Below are 20,179 nucleotides of genomic sequence, written 5' to 3' on the forward strand. Positions count from 1 at the left end.
GGGGGACAAGGTCTTTGCTCTGGGCCAGAAAGGCTTTTTATGGTACCCAGAGGCTCTGGGGACACCCCTGTGACATCACTGTTCACAGCTGCCAGCTGTTTTTGCTACATGAGATCTTTCTAGGACTGACTGGGTGGTGTTCCCTAGAAACTTCCAAAATTACACTTACAGGTATGACTTATGCATGATTTCAGAGATTGAGCCAAAGGATTTTTCTCCCCATAGGTGATTGTGCTGAAAACAGCACAATGCTTTGCTTTGCTTCCAAATTTACTGCCATTGGGAAAGAGCTCAAAACTCCTCTCCTGTGCATGTCGGTGAAGATTTTTCTCCTTTTTGTCCTCAGGATGAAGCTTCTCCGTCAAGTCTCTAGAACATGGAAGACAGATGGGCTGAATTCCTGTTCCTATAAACTGCTCTCCATGGAACACAACCCACTGTACATCAACATCACAGTGGACTTCAGTGTGCAGCCCAAGGTCTCATAGGGCCAGCACCTCCCAGGTTATAGGAAATGGCAGCAGATCTCCTTTGTGGCTGCTGTTAGAGCAGATGACTTCCAGCACCTGCTTGGAAGGGTCCTTCAGTAGCACAGGAGAAAGTAAAGTGTTCCTTCACAGCATCTCACTGAGTGGGTGAGAGTCTTCTTTTGTGAGGACTGGAGTTATGGACTGATCCAAGGGACAGGTCCTTGTGTTCTTCTATGCACTTTTTGCTGGGACCTTGGAAAAAGTGTCCTTGTTTGGGCTGGTCCAGTGGAAAAACTTGAACCAAGTCCCTGAAAAGAAATTTGGTTTTGCAACTATTTCTGAAGTTATTTGTGGTCTCGTTAAAAGCACAATAATTCTTCAAGAACTACAAACTTGATGAGAAAAGTTAATTTTTTCTAGTCTAAGGAAAAACTGCTTATGTGTGAGGGAAGGGTGGTAATGGTAATGGGTAAGGAGATGTTACAAATTTCTCAATAAATGCAGTCCACTGATCTCCACTGTGTCTCGTCCTTCATGCCACAGTGTCACAGTCTCATTCTGCAGCAGGATGCCTGTTATTCTCCAGGGATCAGAAAGGAAAGGCAGTAGCCAGCTGTGTTGGAGTGGAAGAAATTCCTCTGCGCATATTTTGATACTTTGGGCCACACTGTTAGCAGAGTGTGTTTTGTATACATACCCAGGCCGTTATCATCTGTGAGTTTTGCTTAAGGAACAGGTGAAAGAAAGGCTGTGGATAGTCAGCTGTTCCACTGTGCTGCTGCATTTGTGCAGAAGTCTTGATTAGAGCATTTGACTTACTGGCATTGTATTTAACTGTCTTTACATGTTCATGTGAAAACAGGCTTGGGAAAGTTTCTTCCAGTTCTGGAGAAGACTGAAACTAGCTGTTTTAAAGTATAGTGGCATAGATGCAGCTTCTCAGTATCTTCGAGTAACAAGCCAAAATACCCTGTGTCACACTCTCAAAATAACTGGACCTGGCAGGCAGTGCTACAGACTGAGTTGGCAGAGAAAGAAGGTTTACAGCGAGGGCAAAGGTTTGTGGACAATGGTTCAGTCTCACAGTCAGGTAAGTACAAATGCATTCCTGCCAGGGTCACAGCTCTACTGCTGACATGTTTGACCTAGAGGAAAAACTCGTATTTAATGTCTCAGAAGTATTTTATGTTGAGGACAGCTCAGCTTTGAATGATACTTAATGTCTGAGCAACAGCTGTTATAGTAAATTAATTCCCCTGCCCTGGGCAGGGGGTTAGATTGGGTGACAGCCTCAGGTCCCATTCAGTCTGCACTACTGCAGCTAAAATAAAATCATTTAAACAGTGGTGGTTTGGATCAGGGGAAAAAAAATCAATCAGGAATTTAAACTCCGGCTTGTCTGGTTTCAGGGTAACTTTCTCTTTTATTACACTCTTATTCAGTATTCTATAAAACTCTTAAGCCAAACACATAACTCCATTTATTTTACTCAAATTCACAGAAGATATTTATAGAACTGTAACTGGCTTCAACACCTTCTCAAAATATAACACATCAGAGGCCAGTATGACAGAATGGCTTGCATCCCAATTAACACTTAAATACAAAGCAGGGCAGAGTGATCCAGGTACTGCACAAAGGTCCCAGAAAGCCTGGATCAGCTTACTGTCCCAGGGACATGGCTCAGGAGTCATTTTTACAGTGACTTGGACCATTTTTACAGTAAGCCACAGACTGTTTAGTGGCTGTCATACCCTGTTCCTGGAGCCTCTTCTAAATCTGAAACACTTTGAAGAAAAGCAAAAGGCAAAAGGGTTAATCTCAGGTGGGGCAGACTCCACAGGAAAACGGGAGGTATGGCTGAATGCCCACGTGGCACCCAAACTCTGCTTTTGTTTTCAGTCTCTTAAGAAAATGGGGGAACATATCCAATGTCCACAGTGATCTTGGTATAAAGAGGATGCTTAGTCCTGGAAAGAAGCCTGAACTGTAATGTATTCATTCCATCAGCCTTCCACATTTTTCTGGTGTTGTGTCGGGAAGGAGGCCTGAGGGAGGAAGAATACCTGCAGTTAGAAGAAAGAAGGTAACATTCACAGCTCAAGCTGCAGAAGAAAGAGTTTTCCAGAGGGCAGAAAAGCCCTGAGACAATTCTTCCCACAACACAGACTGAACAGATTAGAGAGAGTTCACAATGAGTTTTCCAAAGAAGGAGGACAATTTAGACTGGACCCTGATCAGAGAGGGAGACGAGTGAGGTGGCAGCTACAGTCTCCAAAAGCCAAGAAGCTGTCAGCAGCTTAGAGAGACCTGGGAGTGCAACGCAGAAGTTTGCAGCCACGGTGTACATGGGCTGCTGTAGGTAGGTTTTTGACAGGGTTGTTATGGAAACCTGAGTTTTGAGATGATAAAGAGAAATCCGCAGTGTCGGTATGAGAAGCCTCCACCACACTTGACCCAACACCCTCCTCCAGCTCTTCTATATAAAACAGTCTTTGAAAGTCTCTGATAGCACCTTTCTCATGTCTTAGAACTAGAATATTGCTTTCCACTGTTCTAATGGCACATTGTAACTCCACAGAGACTGAACAGCAAGCTTTTAATATTGGGAACTTGTAACACAGTGCCTCTTCAAACTGAAATCTCATTCTTTGCAAGACTGGCAGTATTTTTTTCTTTAAGTTTTACTTCCTGTATAATTTTATGTTTAAATCTGATGTGTTGGCTTCCTAGCTGGCATGTGTCCTTCACAATAGGAAGAAAAGGCAGGAAACCAGGAGAAACCCTTCCAATGTGAAGACAGGAGCTGAATGATTCAGTTGAAAGTGACTGGGGGCTGCTTTTAAAGAGTCTTCCTAAAGCAGAAAAAGCAGCAGTGACATGAGGCACATGTAGCCTGTGCTGGGGAAAATGACAGCAAGAGCCAGCCTGCCCCAAGGCCCAGAGTAGCCCCCAGCCCCAGCAGGTACCTGCTCCAAGGCTCCTGGAGCTCTGTCTCTTCGCTGTAGTCCATCACGCGGTAGCGTCCAACGTGAGGAGATGTCCGGACTATTTTCATTCCCGCTAAGTGAATCCTTTAAAACACCACAGAAAAGTGTTTGCTTAGGCATAGAGATGCCACTTCCTGGCTTACGGTCAGAGATGATTTTCAGTGCTAATGCAATAAAAACCGAGTGCAGAAGCAGCACAGGGCCACATGATCTTCTCTAGCGGGCTCTAGGCCAGGCTTGGGCTAGAAAGCTCCCAGCTGCAGTGCACTTTGACAGGGCACAAGGGGATTAGAGCGAGCAGGGAATGAACTGCAACATACAGAGCACTCAAGAGCAGTTCTCTGGAATCTGACAAATGAGCATTATTCCACTTCCTCTTAAGAGCAGGGCTTTTGCTGCCTAGAGGTTCATCACCTAAACTTTTAGGGGGAAAAAAACCCTAACAACAAAACCTCAAATTTGCAGTTTCTGAAAGGAAGCCAGTCTTGAGTTTCAAAACCAGATTAAGCCTCTCTGTTCTTTGAGAAGTGCCATTCATTCACATGGCCTGATTAGACTGGCTCATAAAAGATTAGGGATAAATACAGGCACCAGACAAACATATGTAAACTCAGCTCCAGGACAGTTAGATAAGAAAAGAGGAACTGAAGGCTCAGAATTCCAGAACAGAACTTCTAAACCCAGCATTTTGGATGACTTTCAAGCAACCCACAACCCACTGCCGATAGCATTTCTGTTACTTTGCCAATAAAAAGTGCCTTTAAATAGTGCCAGGGCTACCAAACCTCTGTTATCACAGGACAGCCCTTAGGCAGAGAAAATTCCTGTGAACGTAAGAATGAATGTTTGCTCAATTGAAGTTATCTAACTGGCCTGTTTTCAGCATCTGACTGTGTTCTGTCGGGATCTGATAGAGCAGGAATGTTATAAAGCTGAAAGGCTACAGAATTGAAAATATTTGTTAGGCCAGAGCTATCAGATGATTGTAACACTTCACTGACAGTGCTACAGTTCTATTATTTCAGATGGAGTTTTAGACAAAGTTTCTTGTTTTCTGAATGTAAGCTTATGGCACACTCAATCATAAAGAGACAAAAAAGCAAGAACACTAAACTAGCTTTGCTGTTAGAGTTTTTTGCATTGCAAATGAGACTAAACCAGAACGATTAATACATTCATTTACTGTTAAGGAGAGCCCAACAGACTTTCCTGTAGTTGAAAATGTTAACACATTAGTGGCTCCAATTAGAATAGTGTTTTCTTCTAATAAAAGATAGATCCTGGTATTTGCCACAACTTGTATTAGAGAGTACTGCAGTCTGCCAACTGTAACTAGCAGCTGGCAGGTTTTTTTTCATTAACTCTGCTTTTAATAAGCAGTATCCCAGAAAAAAATCATCTTTGCACAGAATTTTTTAAAATTGGACATTGAAATGTCCAAAAAAGACATCCATTAATTTTTTTGCTACATGGTAAGAAGTGCTTGAGCACCTCCTAAAATCCAGATCCCAGCTAGTCATTGAAGAACAGCCAGTTCATTCCTAACTTCTGCAGGCTGAGACTTCAGAATGTGAATAAATCATTAACAGGCATTGTCCACGGCCTCCATGTATCTCTGGGCCAAAACATTGCTAATCATTAGTGTAAGTTTTCTCTGAAACATAGGCTCTAATTCCCTTTTAGAAAGGGCTATTTTAGGAGCTATATAATTCACTTGCCTTCCAGGATTCTGTTCAAAGAAGTGCACTCCTATGCATAACTGGCATGACTCTACCCCAGATACCAAAAGCCAAATTAGATGCCTAAACTATACTAAGAACAGCTGAATAGACCCAGCATTGTAGTACTTGATGTAAAGATCTATTTTCCTGGCATTCTATTCCTTTCATAAATGCTGACTCTCTAAACAACCACACAGCCTTTTAGGTTGCTTTTCTCTGAAAGGCAAAGGAAGATTTCTATGTTAGAAGGTCTGGCTTTCAATTCCCAGATGAATACCGCTTAGAAAAAAAACCCGTGCAACTCGTCACATTACGCAAGACAAAAATAACAAAGGCTTCCATGGTCAGTTTAGTTTTATAAACTCCCCATGAGCCTGCCTCAGTGCTGGATCATAAAGGTGCACAGTGCAATTCCAAAGCTGAACAGAGAAGCTGCAGCCATGATTCTGTACTTGAAGAATTCGCATCAGGCAGAGCACCTGGAACTAAACTCATCTATAGAATGCTGCTGCCATGGCAACCAAAGTACAAGAAAAACCAGCAACTCTTGCTGTCACTGACTCACACGGGTACACAGGCTCCTCCATCACCCAGCACTGCAGACAAAAGATATAATTCCTTGTGTTCTTTAATGTCAAGTATCAGCGATTAGGTAACACTTGGAGCCACCTAATGCACTTAACTTAAATTCCCAACTGTCTGAGAATTAGTTAAGTACCTTCTTATTCGTTAGGCTTGCAGATTCCTTCCCTCCCTTGGGGCTGTCAACATCAGTGGAGGCACTTGTCAACTACAAGTGGTTATAACCCCTTGCACTGAAGGCACAAGGATGTGAAATAACATTCTGCTCCCCAGAAATGAGAAAGCTTTGTTTTCCCAGCACACAGTGATTGGATTCATGGGTTCTGAGCATCTTCTGACATTAAGCATTCCCGATACAAACAGCATTTGGAATTACAATGATACTGCAAGCACATTAAGGAACAATGTCTTTGGTTCCTGTCCTAGAGTGCTGCTGTGCTTCCCTTGCCAGCTTAGATCCATTTCAAGGCTGTCCTGTGCACTGGTACCTTGTAGCAATGTCATCATTTTCACCACCATCGCCCCAGTACGTGTTGGGAAACCCATTCATCTTCATGTAATGTTCTGGAGTCAGAGCAGACACGCCCCCAAAAAAGGACTTGTATGGCAGACTAAAAGAGAAAACAAACAGGCAAACAAACACCACCCTCCAAAGAAACCCAACCAACAACAGCCGAAGTTCACTATTGAAGGCTAATGACTGTTCTCCACAACTAACAGTGTGATGCAAGTCACACATACATTAATTGCATACTTGCAGGCACGGTCATGACAATGTCAAACCCCAAAACAGTAAACCCAGTGTAATTCCCATCATGTTCCATTCCCCTCATTGTTTCCCACCACCTTCCCCCAAAACTGACCAAAGTAGAGCTGTTTTCAAAATTCACGCCTTGGATCAGTTTAAAGTACCTGTATCCTACCATATCATATTCCACTTGATCCCATATTCCCATCCTACACCTTTTTTCTTGAAGGAAAGTCAAACAGAAACCTGCCAGTCATTTGCCAAGCTGAGCTAACTGTGGAACAGGGAACTACAAGCAAAGAAACATTCAAGATTGCATGCTTGGGTCAAAAATATCCTTTTCTAGGAAGTCACTACTGCAAAACTAACACACAGAAAACCCCATAAAGGTCGTGCCTTTCACTGTTCCCACCCATACTTTCTAACACAAAGTGAACCAACTGGAATATATCCACAGAAAGCAAATGGAGGCACTTACGTGTACTGAAACTTATCCATGGCACTGGCCATGTGCTTGGGATAATATTCATCACAAATGTACAGGTTATAATCATTCTCAGGCACCAGGTCAATATCATGCAGGATAAGGCAGTCCCACTCTTCATCCTTCATGGCTTCCCGGACACCAACGTTAAGCAGCTTTGCTCGGTTAAATGAACCACTCCCTACCTGGAAAAGAAAACTTACATTTCTTCACCAAAACAACAAAGATGATAACTCAGTTAAAATTTGTTTTAGTCAAAAAAGTCTTATTCAATTGAATGAATCAATACTGGCTGCAAATTCCATGCTCCCAGCTTTGAAAATGTCACCCATCCTCTTCACAACATTCTCAACAACTGTCAGCTTTGCTGGGTCAGGGGCTGTGCACTGCTGGCACCTGAAGAAGGATGACTTTCAAGAGACCCATAAGCCAATCTTTAGGTGCACATTTGCACAGCAACACTTTTGCCCCAACTACTGTTTACTAAAACTTCCAAATGAGAAAAAGATCTTGGCCAAACAAAAAAGCTTCTTTGCCCTCCCAATAAACTATTGGCTTTAATTGATGAATCCAAAACTTGCTCCCTTGCCACTGATATTTTGCAACACCAGTCCATGTCGGGTACAAAAGGCTGTTCAACCAGCAGGGCCAAGCCACATGTTTGTATTTGATACAGACTAAAAATATCCAGCTTCATTTCAGCATTTAGTCTCCAGGTTTTACTCAGTAAGTCACACTGACGAGCTACATAGAAGCCACATGCAAATCTCAAAAGGAGAAAAATACAAGTTACCTCTGTCCTGGGTTACAAAAGGAAAGTGCTACTGTGGGGTGTAACTAAACTCCATATTCTACTTTCCTCTACATCATTTTTGGACAAACTCTAAATCATGGGTCATTTGCAGCAGCTGCTCAGTGCACAGCCACCCCTCAGGCTACAGCTGGGTGTTAAATGAGATAAGGAAAGAAGAGGCAGCCCTGTGAGGCAGGATAGTGATTCCTTTTCTTCACACCAGTGACTCAGCTGTGGTAACTCCCTCCGGTGTGGCAGAGTCCCGCCCATCCTGAAGGGTCTCTGCTGAGGGACCATCATGAACTCAATGGCACCAGCAGAACAGCGGCAGCAACAGCCACCAAGGACTCCAAAAATATTCTGTCCTTCATAGGATTACATCACTGCATTGTGAAACTCCTTGCCCTGGGGGAGGTACCCCCTGAACCGGACCATATATAACCTCGATCTGGGGCCTTGGGACACCAGCACCCCAGAGGAGGACCAGCCCTTCTACAGGACCACAGCTTTCCACACTGTAACCATCACTTCATCAGACAGTGACCACCATCCTGACAAACTGGGATAGGCTATACTCTGTCACTTTAAGCCAGCATTTCTGTATTAATGCATTTATTGTAATCTTTCCATTGAGCTGTACTTCCAACCTGAAATCTTTCTCAAGGTGATTGTGTGTGGGTTCATTTCTCCTGCTGGTTTACTTTCAAACCAGCACAACCACTTAGTGACAAATTTATACCCCCAGGAAAAAAAACCCACAACAGAACCAATTAATAGCAGAATGATGATCTTGACAAGTGGTATGGTATTTTAATCATTAGCAGTCATGTAGATGGGACAGCATATCTGACCTCCTCTCAGCCCATGAACAAACCAGTATTTCCACATCAGAAGAGTCACGTTTCTTGTTCAGAACCCAACCCTTAAGTGGTGTAGCTGAGCTTCCCAGCAGGCAGATGTGACTTAGCTTTACCTGCTGAATCAGGTAGATAGTGTAACTGAGCTGCTGGCGCTGCAGGAAAGGATGGATGTAGTAGAGAAGATGGTGAAGGTGCTTCTCCTGGTTCCTGTAGGCCACAAGGATGGCGGATTTGTAGCGGGCAAAGCAGTGAGGCGGCCTGTAGTGGCCACCGGGCTGAACAAAAGGATTTCTTTTCATGATCATCCTTTCACTAGGGAGCACCCTGAAGGAGATGGTTAGTGGACCAACTGTAAGGAGAGACAGAAAAAAAAGAACAAGTAAGATCAGTGATGTTTCCCCCCTTTTTCTCAGATCTACCCATGTTTGCTCCTTCAGAGAGCAGCTCTGCCAGAGAAGAGTTAAAAACACCCCTGCAGATGTGGCTCTGTGATGAATCTCACTGCTGCCTGCTGGCCACCTCTCCCTGCTCCACACCAAGTGGCTCAGCATCAAGAGGACACACGGCCTGCCAGGCACCCCCAGTCCTGGCACAGCCAGCAAGTCTCACTGGCTGCTGCACAGCTGCTTCTCCCTGGGACTGGCTGCCTGCTACAGCCTTGTGGTGCTTAGGTGAGATCCTTGAGTAAATGTATTCGCTGAAAGAAAAAGCACCGAAATTTATTCAAGATGAACAGACACATCTGCTTTTGCTACCCATTTGGAACACTTCTCTGAGCCTCTTTCAGAAGAGATTCAAGGACAAAGATGTGCAAGTGGATATTCAGCAGGTCAGGGGAGAAACAGCTTAAAGCCTGGATGAATACAAATGCTTTAGGAAATGTCAGCTCTACCTTTAAAAGCATTTCAAATTCAATTTGATGCTATAATCACAAGCCACAATGGCTGAATTTGCTATATTGTTTCATTTTATACACTGTGCTAAGCAGGCAGTACTTCAAAATGTTGAGAGAAGAATTTGACAGAACGGAGAAAGAAAAAAGATGTTATATTTTCAGGAGCAGGCACAGGATAGCAAAAGAAACTATATATGATTGTTCCTCTATTCAGCACTTCATTTTTAAATACAAAATAGACTGGATACATTCAAGAGTTTTTGCCTAATTTAAAAAAAAAAAGTCTGCATTTTTATATGAATTCTTCCATTGTTCAGATGGAAAAATACTGACAAGTCATAAGTGACAAAGAATCCATGTAAGTGTCAATACCCATTTTAACACAAATCTCATCGTTACAATATGAATAAAAAATTCTACAATTAGCTAAATGCCTGTTTCTCCTGGGTAGTAAGAAAAGCTTCCAGAAGTAGCAGAAGACCCATATTTATATACAAATCAGTGTGTCTTAATGGTTTCCTACAACTGTGAACTTTTAAGAAAATAAACCACAGGTGCAGAACAAGACTAACATCCAATGCTTAAATGAACTAGGGAAAAACTTTCACCCAAATCATAATTAGAAGCTGGCAATTTCCAACGACAGTTCTACAAAAATTCTTTGCAGGCCACGCTACCAAAGGCAAAATGGTTTTTTTTGCACCAGAAGTCAGTAAGGCAAGCTTATTGTTGGTGGTGTTTTTTTATTAAATAGCTGTAAACAAGATTTTGTTTTCTTTCCAAGCTGATAATTGACGCTATGGCTGTCCTAAATCAACCTTTCAGTATCTTGTAAGTCAGACATCCTCTTAAACCACTGAAATGAATTATTCTCTCAAAAACCTTCTGATAATGAAGCCTGAGACAGAGCAAATATTTAGGCCTGGTGTTTAGAAGCTGTCATTTGGGCAGGAGAAAGTACAGGTGTGTTTTAAGACTAAATGAGCAAGTGAGTCCAGAATATGCTTCTTCCAATCCATCCTATATTCAAGTCTCTGCTACAATTCTAACAAAAACAAACAAACTAAAAATTTGAGCTTGCCCACATCCACATCCTGTTTAACTGACACAGAAGGAAGCAACATCCCTCCACTGGTTTTGGGTGTTTGGGCTTTTTGGGGGTTTGGCTGGTTGGTTTTGGGTTGCTTGCATTTTAGAGCAGTAACAAGGTTTAAGGACTAAATTTGCCATAAAATTCGAAGTGTCCATTTAGAAGTAGGGAACATTTTGCTACTCTGAGGAAGTTGGTACACTTCACATTTCTGATGGGCAAACCTATATTTGGTAAGTGTCTCCTTTCCTTCCTCAAGGAACACACAAATGGCATTTCCTGAAGGTCAGTCTGAAGAGCCACCAGTTCCATTTCTCATGCTATCAAAAACGTCTGGTCTGAATCCCACAGCACGGGTTTTGCTCCTTGTTTTCTGTTGGTTTGTTTTTAAAAAGAAGGCCTGACTTTTGCTTGTCAGCAAGATTTTGCAATAGCTGACTCTTAAATATAATTTTTCAGTCCTTCTCCAACTATTTAAAATACAGGAGGATTTGATTTTCACTGCATTACCCGCAGCAGGAAAGCAGAGCACGTTGCCATATATTTGTGCCCGAAACAGAAGGGTGCCTCCTCAGAGAATCATTCTGTGGGCTGTGAACCTACGTCACATTTACAGTGAATTTTTCATGATGTTATTTCCTACTTCTGTGCATGCAGTTTCCCTTCCCACCTTTAAGACCCCCACATTTCAGTCCAACAATGTTATCAGCTTGTGGTTTCTGTTGCTGTTTAGATTTATGGACTCACTGATTATCAGATCTTTCAACCTAAAGTACCATTAACCACTGCTTTGATGACAACTGGAGCTTGCTAAAGAAGTATTATACTCATGGATTTCAACTACAGATCATTGCTCTAAGAAAAATATATGAAAGAGAATTAATCCTTTTTATTCTCCCACAAAGCCAAGGGTTTGTTTTCTATAAAACAATTGGGACTCTGTATTGCAGAGTAAGATTCTGCAGCAGTAATCTTTAAATTCCGGAAAAAATTAAGATCTTAATTTGAACCTAAGGGTATGATTAAGATAATGTGAATAGCTTCACTCCTGTTCTCTCCCTCCATACCCAAGCATGCCATTCAGGAGTGTAACATTTGCATTTTCCAGGTTTTTGAAGATATCGTGTTCTCCCATGCTGCCAGGCTCCATACCTCAAACAAATCAGCTTAGAAACTCAATCTAGAATACGCCAAGGGAAGAAAAAAACATATCGCTGTGACTTATATCCCCAAAACCTCTGGCTGCCCTACACTCCTTGGCTACAAGCTACATTCTGGCTCTCATGTCTCCCTGCCTTCCAAGTAACAAAAGGCTAATGCAATCTAATCCAATTAAACCCCAAATGTGAACAGAGCAGTTCCAGGCTGGACCAAAGAGGGATAAATAAAACTGCCAAGGCACAGCCTTGGAAAAGGAGGAAAAAATCCATCTTACACATCCTAGGAAGCACAGGATCCCTGTTGAGGCAGGGTACAGAATCAACATCCCAAAGTGCCCAAGCAATTTTTCCATGGCTTGGCTCCTAAGACATTTCTGTGCCTGTACCATCACACAGAGGGTGTTTAATGACCATGAAACTTCAGTGTACAGAGAAGGTCTCACAAGTCCCTGTCTGTGACACTCCCTGCTTGCTCCACTTTCTAGGCAACATATTTGCCTATCAGGGGATCTGTTGACTTTGACCATATTTATCCCACCTTCTGAAAGTAACTCCAGGACTTCTTTGACATGCATTGAGAGTTTGCAGCTGTAAGTCCCAAGGCAAACCAGAATAATCAGACCTTACACAAGAGGAATAAGCAGGAGCAGTAGCATGGGTGAATGCTGCACTCAGATACTGCAGCACCACACAACATTAATAGAGTCATATTTGCTTAATTCTACCAGTGCTTAGGAAAAAAAAAAAAAAAAATCAGACCAAGATCTTTCAGTTAAGCATCAGTTTCTAATGACAAGGCTGCCTCAAGAGCACCTGAAAATAAATCTCAGCATTTAGCACTGCCACCTTTTTATTTCTTTTTCAAGCCAAGAGAAGAAACTCTGGCAGCATTAGAAAATGTAGCAGGAGCTACTTAATACAACAGATGGTCCTGCTCATGAAAAGGTTATGACAGATGGGAGTGACAGGCAGTAACTTCTATAAGAAGGGCTTGGAAAAAAATCCTTCAATAGCATGAGCAAATTATGAACAGCAGAGTTACAGACAGAACTTTCAACTATCAAAGTCCTTGAGAGCCAAACCAACTTGTTCAGCACATACCATGCATGAAGGAAGGTACCCCTTTAAACCAAACCAGAAGTAATAAAATAAAGCCGAGTCTTCTAGCACCAAATTCTTCCTCGTGAGAGGGAAAGATGAACTGAAAGAAGATGTCTTGCATGCAATGTAAGAAAGTAGTATTTTGAATGTAAACACTACTTAGTTATGGTTAACAAAGTATAACCCTGGCATATAAGCACTTCAGTTTTTCTAAAAACAGAGGAGAAAGAAAAAGGCAACAAGTTATCTGTGTAGAAACTTTAACCTTTGAGGGAACTCGAGTCATTTATTCACAGTATTAGTGAAGACACTGAATACCTGCAATACTTTTCAAGTTGTTAGTCACAAAACGTTCAGTGGACACCACTAGGTGTATAAAAAGTACCCCTAGTCAGCAGGAGTCCAGTTCCTCTAAGGCAGAGGTGATTAGCAATTATACTTTAATTCTTACTTCACAGCCGTGAAGAATCAAGTTGCTTCAGATTCAGGAGACAGGAAATAGACAGATGAGCCGCAAGCTGATTTACATTCAGTTATCAAAATGATCTACTACATATAGAAATGGAAAAAAGTGCTGCACTTCATAAAAGCCCTGATGCAGAAACCATTTAAGCCATTTGGCATCCTTCCAGGCACTTTAACACGCTTTAGAGTGGGCACAGTGACTTATTACCAGCTCTGAACTGGAGGCTTAGTCCTCAAGAATTGATTTGAAATCTCATTTAATACAGTTTATGAAATTAATATTAAAAGGCGTTGCTCTCTCCAATATAATGCTTCCAAGAAACATCAGTCTCATGAGAGATGATGCCAACAACAATTCAAGACATTTATAAAGTATTTATATCTCAATTCATATGTGCTCATCACACACAAAACAAAGGACAACTCCCTCACAGAAGAGCATGCTTCTCAGTTAAGAAAAATGTAAAACATCCAGAAGAGGCTGGCATGCAGTGACAGAAGTAACAATTTTCATCCTATATTTACAGGGAAATACCACAGAGTCAAAGTTAAGTTGTAGCAGAGTTCTCATTTTTCTTAAGCTGAATCTGTATCAGTGCTCCAAATTACTTGTGTTTCACCTCAACAACAGCTCATATGCTCAACTCAGTGTTTTCATACAGCAAAGCTTACACAAACACTTCTGCCTCATGGTTGGCTTTTTGTTTCTCCCAGCCAGCTTACTGTTTGTTTCTGTCTGTGACTTACATTATGTTTTCATTTTAGCTCTTAAGTACAGCCTGCAGGACGATCCCCTGTTCCCAGAACTCTCAGTGATGGGCAGAAGAAGAGTTCTTAAAAAGATTTCCCAGCTCTAAGAGCACAGATCAGTGTAATTTTACTCTGCATCTGCCTCCTCCATGTACGTCACTGCTTTTACTTATCTGATGGATTGCAGGCAAGCTGCAGAATTGTTTGGTTCTTTCTTTTTGATACTAACACTGTCTCACTTGACTCTTGGGACAGAGGATTTTCATCAGGAGTGGAGACAAATTAGGTGTAGCCACGTTTCTGCTATGCTTTTCAAATAAAACAATTCAGGTTCAAACAAGGAATTGTAGCTTCCCAGAACTGAATGGGCTGCAGTGCACTAAGGCCATGACACCTGGCACCTGTGCAAAAAGGATTTCAGGATTCAATAGAGGCATTTCTGAGGGAAATGCTGAAACACACACCCAAAGCTATCCTACAATTTCATCATACATTACTGTATTAATTTAATTGCAAGCAACAGGGGAAGAAAGAAAACATCTCAAAAGAACAAGCACCATTACAAAGATTGCAGTCTGAGCAGGCTCATCCCAGCAGAGTTCTCCAACCTAAGTAAGCAACTTCACACAAGAGCACTGGTTTTCCACAGAACTTCCAGGTGAACCAAGGCCAACCATTGCTCCTAATGGGCTCCAGGTGCAGTGATCAGCTCTCCTTGAACAGCAGGGACACTACTGACAGTGGTCCAAAGCTAGGTAGGTGTTCACAACTTTCAGAGGTGCAGAACCCTGTGCAGTGTGGAAAAACGTGACAAGAGTAACTTACTACCCAATACTCTAAGAAGGGGATGGCCCCAAACCAGCTGTAAGTGGATGCTGATGGAGCTTATCCATTCATGGCTGGCTGACTCAAAGGGATTCACAATTGCCCAGGCAGCACCACCACTTTACTAGCAAGACACCAGCTTTAAAGGTTTGACTATGTACTGACTTAAAATTTCTCAACTGTTTTAGTAGTGCAACAGAAGGAAGCAACATCCCTCCACTGGTTTTGGGTGTTTGGATGAATGCTGCTTCTAATATCAGCTCAGGTTTGCTCCTACTGTGAATACAAATTAATCTGTGACCAGACTTTAAAGTCTAACAGAGAAGTTTCAAGCCTAAAGGATGTGTAACAAGCATAGACTAAAAGATCAACACAAAGAGCAAGGTGCCAATCTACATTGTCATACATCCTCCTTAAGATGATTTCAAGTCAACTTAATCAATTTATATTGAACTACAGGCTTGATATAAGGCTAAGACAAAGAACTCAGGAGTTATGGTCAAAGTCAGAGGTCGATATTATGCAGTTTCTGAATTGTTGGGTCGTTTTACACAGGACTGCCAAGATAAAAAAAAAACCAAAAAAAACCATTACTAACTTGATATTATCACCATGCACTGTTTTCACTCTTGCTCTACAATCTTGACCTCTCTGTAACCAAACTCTTAACAATGGAAATTTTTAAGTCGGTAAAACACTCTTCCTCACATAAGCAGTAAAAACAAGCACAAGCTGTTAACACAAGAAAATGTGGTCGGTGTTAAGCACATCAGCACACCTGTTTCAGAGTTTGAAGAAGATACAATTTAGATTGAATGATATATTTAGGGTTTATGACACACCAAAGAGGTTCTTTCACACCACCTTTCCGTGGTGTCTGCAGGTCCATACGTACCCAGGATAGGGGAGCGCGGTGAGCAGTAGGGCACGGTGTCCGGGCTGGGGGCGCGGGTGAAGGAGCTGAGGTTTGTGTACACGTCGTGCGGCCTCGAGTAATCCACCACCGGGGGCGGCTCCAAAAACCCGCGGAACACATTGGAAGGTCCACCTCGGTAGAGGATGAGGATGAAGACTGCTTGGAAGACAAGCACAAACAGCAGGAAGCAATGCTTTTCCACGCGGGAGAGGAACATAGTGTTTTAGCCCATGCTCCAGGGTGAGGGCGGTGAGGGGCCGAGCTGCCTTCCAGGGGCGGCTGTTCCACGCTCTGGGCTACATCGCTCTGCAGACCTCCTCCTCCTCCTCCTCCTCCCTCTCCTCCAACTTTCTGAGGCGGCAGCGTGCTCCCCTAGCTGGGCTCCATCAGTTCGCCGAGAGCCAGAGCTGCCGTTCCCGGGGCGAGCCGTGCCGGGCGGGCTGCGGGAGGGGCCGGGCCGTGCGAGGCCGCCCCGCTCGGAGCCCCGGGGCAGCGGCACGGGCTCGCTGTGGCACAGGCGCAGCGCCCGCCTGCCCTCCCCCGCCCGCCTTCCGGAGAGACTACAGCTCCCAGAATGCAGGGCGGGGCAGGGCGGCCCCCGGCTGGGCTTCGCTGCCGCGTGGCATGCTGGGAGATGTAGTCTTCACTCCTCCCCCTCAGCGACCACCGCTGCTGGGCTGCACTCCGTCTCGTCTCCTCGGTCTACGCACCACTGCTGTCTCCACTTTAAATTGGTTTTTAGGGTCAGGGAGAGATGAATGGAAATTTAGACGTTGCAATGGACTGCCCAGGGGGGCGATGGAGTCTCCGTCCCTGGAGGTGGTGTGAGGAAAGACTGGACGTGGCACTCAGTGCCCTGGTCTGGTTGCCATGGTGGTGTTTGGTCATAGGCCGGACTCGATAATCTCAGAGGTCTTTTCCAAAGGGATTATGTGATTCTATGGAATGCAAACACCTCAGCCAGTGTCTAAAGGGACCACAGCAGCCTGGCCACTGTATGGCCACGCTGCCCAGAAAAATTCCAGCTTTTATGCCCCTTCTCTTCTGTGGCTGATGTTGTTAAGAGATGTGGCTTAGATTGTGCTGTCAGTCTTCTGCCTGCTCTCATGTGCCCGCTTCTGCTTAAATGCGGGAGAGGAAAAGACATTTTACAGATACTAAATTCCTACACAGCTTCAAAGAGGAGTTGGCATCGGCTGTGTTTGCACTGGGGAGAGAGTTAAAAGGAAATCTGTGCCCGTGAGAGGGAGCAGCTCCCTGAGCTCAGCATCCTGCTCCGAGGCACAGCCCCTGGCCCGGCAGCCAGCCCGTGTGTGCTGGCCCAGAGCAGGCACAGCACTGAGCACTGGACAGGCTGCCCAGACAGAGTAAAAGTCTCTCTCCCTGGAGATATTCATAAGCTGTATGGACACAGTCCTGAGGAATGTGCTCTGGGGGACCCTGCTTGAGTGGGAGGGTTGGACCAGATGATCACCAGTGGTCCCTTCTCATCTTACCTGATCTGTGATTCATTAAGCATGTGCTGCTCTTTGCCTTCCAAATGGGATGGCATGGGAAGAAGATGGGGGGAGAGAGTTGATGCCACTTTTATGAGGAGTTGGGAGCACTCTTGCTTCAGAGCTGGACTGAGATGTATGGGACACATCTATGGGAAACTTGATCTCAGTCATTTTCCTGCGCAGAACAACCCATTATTCAATTAAAGCTGATTGCTTAAGGCCTGGATGCAAATTGTCATCATTTCACATTTAATTTTAACTTAATTGGGTTTTTAAATAAAAAATGTAGAGCACATTTCTTTTCCCCGGGCAAAGTCTTGCTTTACTGAAATCCATGAAATGCTGCTGCCACAAAGTTTGCTTTTTTTTGTACACCACAATGGGCCTCTACTGTTTACATTCTCCTTGTGCCATTCCCTCTACAATCACAGCAAACCCACCCTGCTGGCCTTCCCCTCCATAAAGCAACACTCACTGTTCTGCTGATAGCTCCAGCAAGTACAATGCCAAGGACAGGAAAGAATTAATCTCTGCATCAGTTGTGAAACAAAGAAAGGAATCAAGATTTTCATGGTATGACCTGGGGCTGCAGAGGGCAACTGTTTCAGGGCCAGTAGTGCTTTATGTTTCTCTTGCAATCCCTCCTTGGGTCACAGTAGGAAATCTCAGTGTAGGAAGAATTTGGACAAAGCATGTCTGCCTCCCTCTGACTTGGAGAAGGGAGCAGCTGGACCCATTAGAGGTGCCCCACACCAGTGGCTCTGCTATCTTCTTGCAGCCAGGGCTTAGTTGTAAAACTTGCCACCCTGTGCCAGTTCTCGGGCAGAAGAAGCAAGTCAGATGGAAACAGCCTACCTCAATCTGTATTTTCACCTGTGTGTATATTTGTTCTCCAGACTGGAAAACTAAACACAGCTAGGCAGATTAGCTGCCTGCAGAGGAGCCAGCCAGCACCTGTTTCTGTGCAGGGCTTGGAGAGCTGAATCTCCAGGAGTGTCTCCCTCAGGAACCTTTCAAACTAACTGCAGTCTCCTTCCCCTTCAACCATCAGCACTGAAATAAGTGGATCATAAGCCCAGCCACGAGCCTTTTCCTCACCAGAAAGCAAGCAAGCTGGGACCAGAGAGCAAAGTACAGGTCAGAACTTCTTCATGGTGCCAGCAGGTCTGAGCCTTTTCAAGGTCACAGTGCTCCCGTTTTAAACAGAGCTGTGGAAACTAGGGTGTGTTTTGAATTAAAAATGAATTGGATTGCTTAAATGCAAAAGAAATAATGTAACTGTCTCCACTGAAGCGTGGAAGGGAGGTGGCGGCATTTTAGCAACCTTTGCGCAAAGATTTATTGAGGGCATTCATGGAGGAAAACAATGTGAGACTGGATCTGTAAGAACCAGGCACCAGGCTGGCTTCACAGTCAAAGGTCTGCCTTTCTCATTTTCACACAGCTCCCTGGGAAATTAAATTGAATGCATACAAAAAAACCCAAACAAAAAAAACAAAAAAAACCCAAACCCGGACCAAACCAAACACCATCTTCAACAGAGCTTGAAATTAAGTTTGTTCAAGGGCCTCTGGATTGTCCCAAGGGAGGGGGCTTTCCCTCCCTCCAAGTGCAGTTTCACCTCCAATCAGGCCTGAACATGATGAGAGACTGAGAGAAGTGCCTTGCTCTGTTTAGTAAGATTCATTCTTGCTTGCTCTTTTTCTCTCCCTTTCTCCTCCACGCCCTGTCTCCTGGGGGCTGCACTAGATCCCTACTGAAAGTGCAGCAAAATGACTTTGGGAAGCTTTGCCTTGAAAATGCAGGGATGAGGAGAGGAGGAACAGCTGGTGTAGCAGAATGGTTGATACCAGGCTGGGTGCTCATACATTGCTGCTCAATGTGCATTATCCAGTGCCCTCTCAGTCCCCAGGGTTTCCATTAAGGCAAGAGGAAGGTAGCATTAGTCCTTCTACAGGTGGATGCTTGCAGCTAAGCAGAGCTGTCCCTCATTTTGAGGGAGTGAGGTGGTTTGAAACCATGACACTGTGTTTTCTAGTGAGGTGGATGATTCAAAGTACTTTGGCCACAGTGGTTCTTTCTCAGCCTTCTGCAGAATCTTGGCTTGTAAACTTCACATTGTTCCTTTAGCAACCCCTTTGTAAATGTGATTTTTTTTTTAATTACACGTGTATGAATTTGGCTTGTTTTCTAGTATGCTAAATTTTCATGAAGGCTCCCTCAGAAGAGTTTTAAAACTGCTTCCATGTTTCTGAGAGGTGGATGCCCTGCTCTTAAAAAACCCAGATAGCTGATGTCATGTACCTTGGACCAGTGATAGAGTAAATTAGTGAGTGCTTTAGAAACAGGACCTGGACAGCCAAGCTTCTCCCAGGCTTGTGGAATAGCCAACAGTGGGCTCGTGTCAAACAGACATTTCAGTGTCTAATACAGCTTGTGGCACCCTTCCCCTTGGGATGGAGAACTGACTGCTTGCCCCATGTTTTGACCACCACTCACTTCTGAGTCATGGTCAGCGCCTTTACAGAGCAACCTCAGTAGGGATGGGCACCATGCCCAAAATGACTGCTAGAGATGCCATGACACTATGGAGTTTAGGCTATATTCTCCTGTCTCCTATTTCTTTTATCTCCATAATGCAGGCACCAGTCTCAGGGACCTGAAATGTTCTTGCTTGACTTTTTCTTGTAACATTTAGGTCAGAGGAAGAGTGAAATGAGTAGCCTCGAAATGAGAATACCTAAAATAGATACTTTTCTCATTATAGATTCCACTGTGTTTTCCTGGAAAAGGAGTAAGCATGTAGGCTGCAGACAAGACAATGCAATAT

At 43.8% G+C, this 20,179-nt stretch overlaps 2 protein-coding genes across 10 annotated transcripts in view; one reads left to right on the forward strand and one right to left on the reverse strand.

Annotated features, from left to right (window-relative positions):
* The window catches only part of B4GALT4 (beta-1,4-galactosyltransferase 4), a 141,996-nt gene that overhangs the window by 26,570 nt on the left and 95,247 nt on the right, over positions 1–20,179 (forward strand). For 8 of the 9 annotated variants that reach the window (XM_083885059.1, XM_083885058.1, XM_083885053.1 and 5 more), the window contains one exon: positions 347–977. In XM_083885059.1, coding sequence (XP_083741185.1) covers positions 347–488 — 142 coding nt within the window. In that variant the 3' untranslated portion in view covers positions 489–977. Of the gene's footprint in view, positions 1–346; positions 978–20,179 lie in introns of those variants that run through there. The other variant, XR_014592736.1, reaches the window with a different exon arrangement.
* On the reverse strand, positions 1,874–16,168 carry LOC310906448 (beta-1,4-galactosyltransferase 3-like). Its single transcript, XM_083855747.1, has 6 exons — positions 15,830–16,168; positions 8,762–8,997; positions 6,990–7,180; positions 6,252–6,374; positions 3,440–3,544; positions 1,874–2,518 (listed from the first exon to the last, which is right to left on the reverse strand). The coding sequence occupies exons 1-6, from the start codon at positions 16,065–16,067 to the stop codon at positions 2,377–2,379; spliced, it is 1,035 nt and encodes a 344-aa protein (XP_083711873.1). The 5' UTR covers positions 16,068–16,168; the 3' UTR covers positions 1,874–2,376.

Source organism: Zosterops lateralis (genome assembly GCF_965231275.1).
Source record: "Zosterops lateralis genome assembly, chromosome: 2".
Taxonomy (NCBI): domain Eukaryota; kingdom Metazoa; phylum Chordata; class Aves; order Passeriformes; family Zosteropidae; genus Zosterops; species Zosterops lateralis.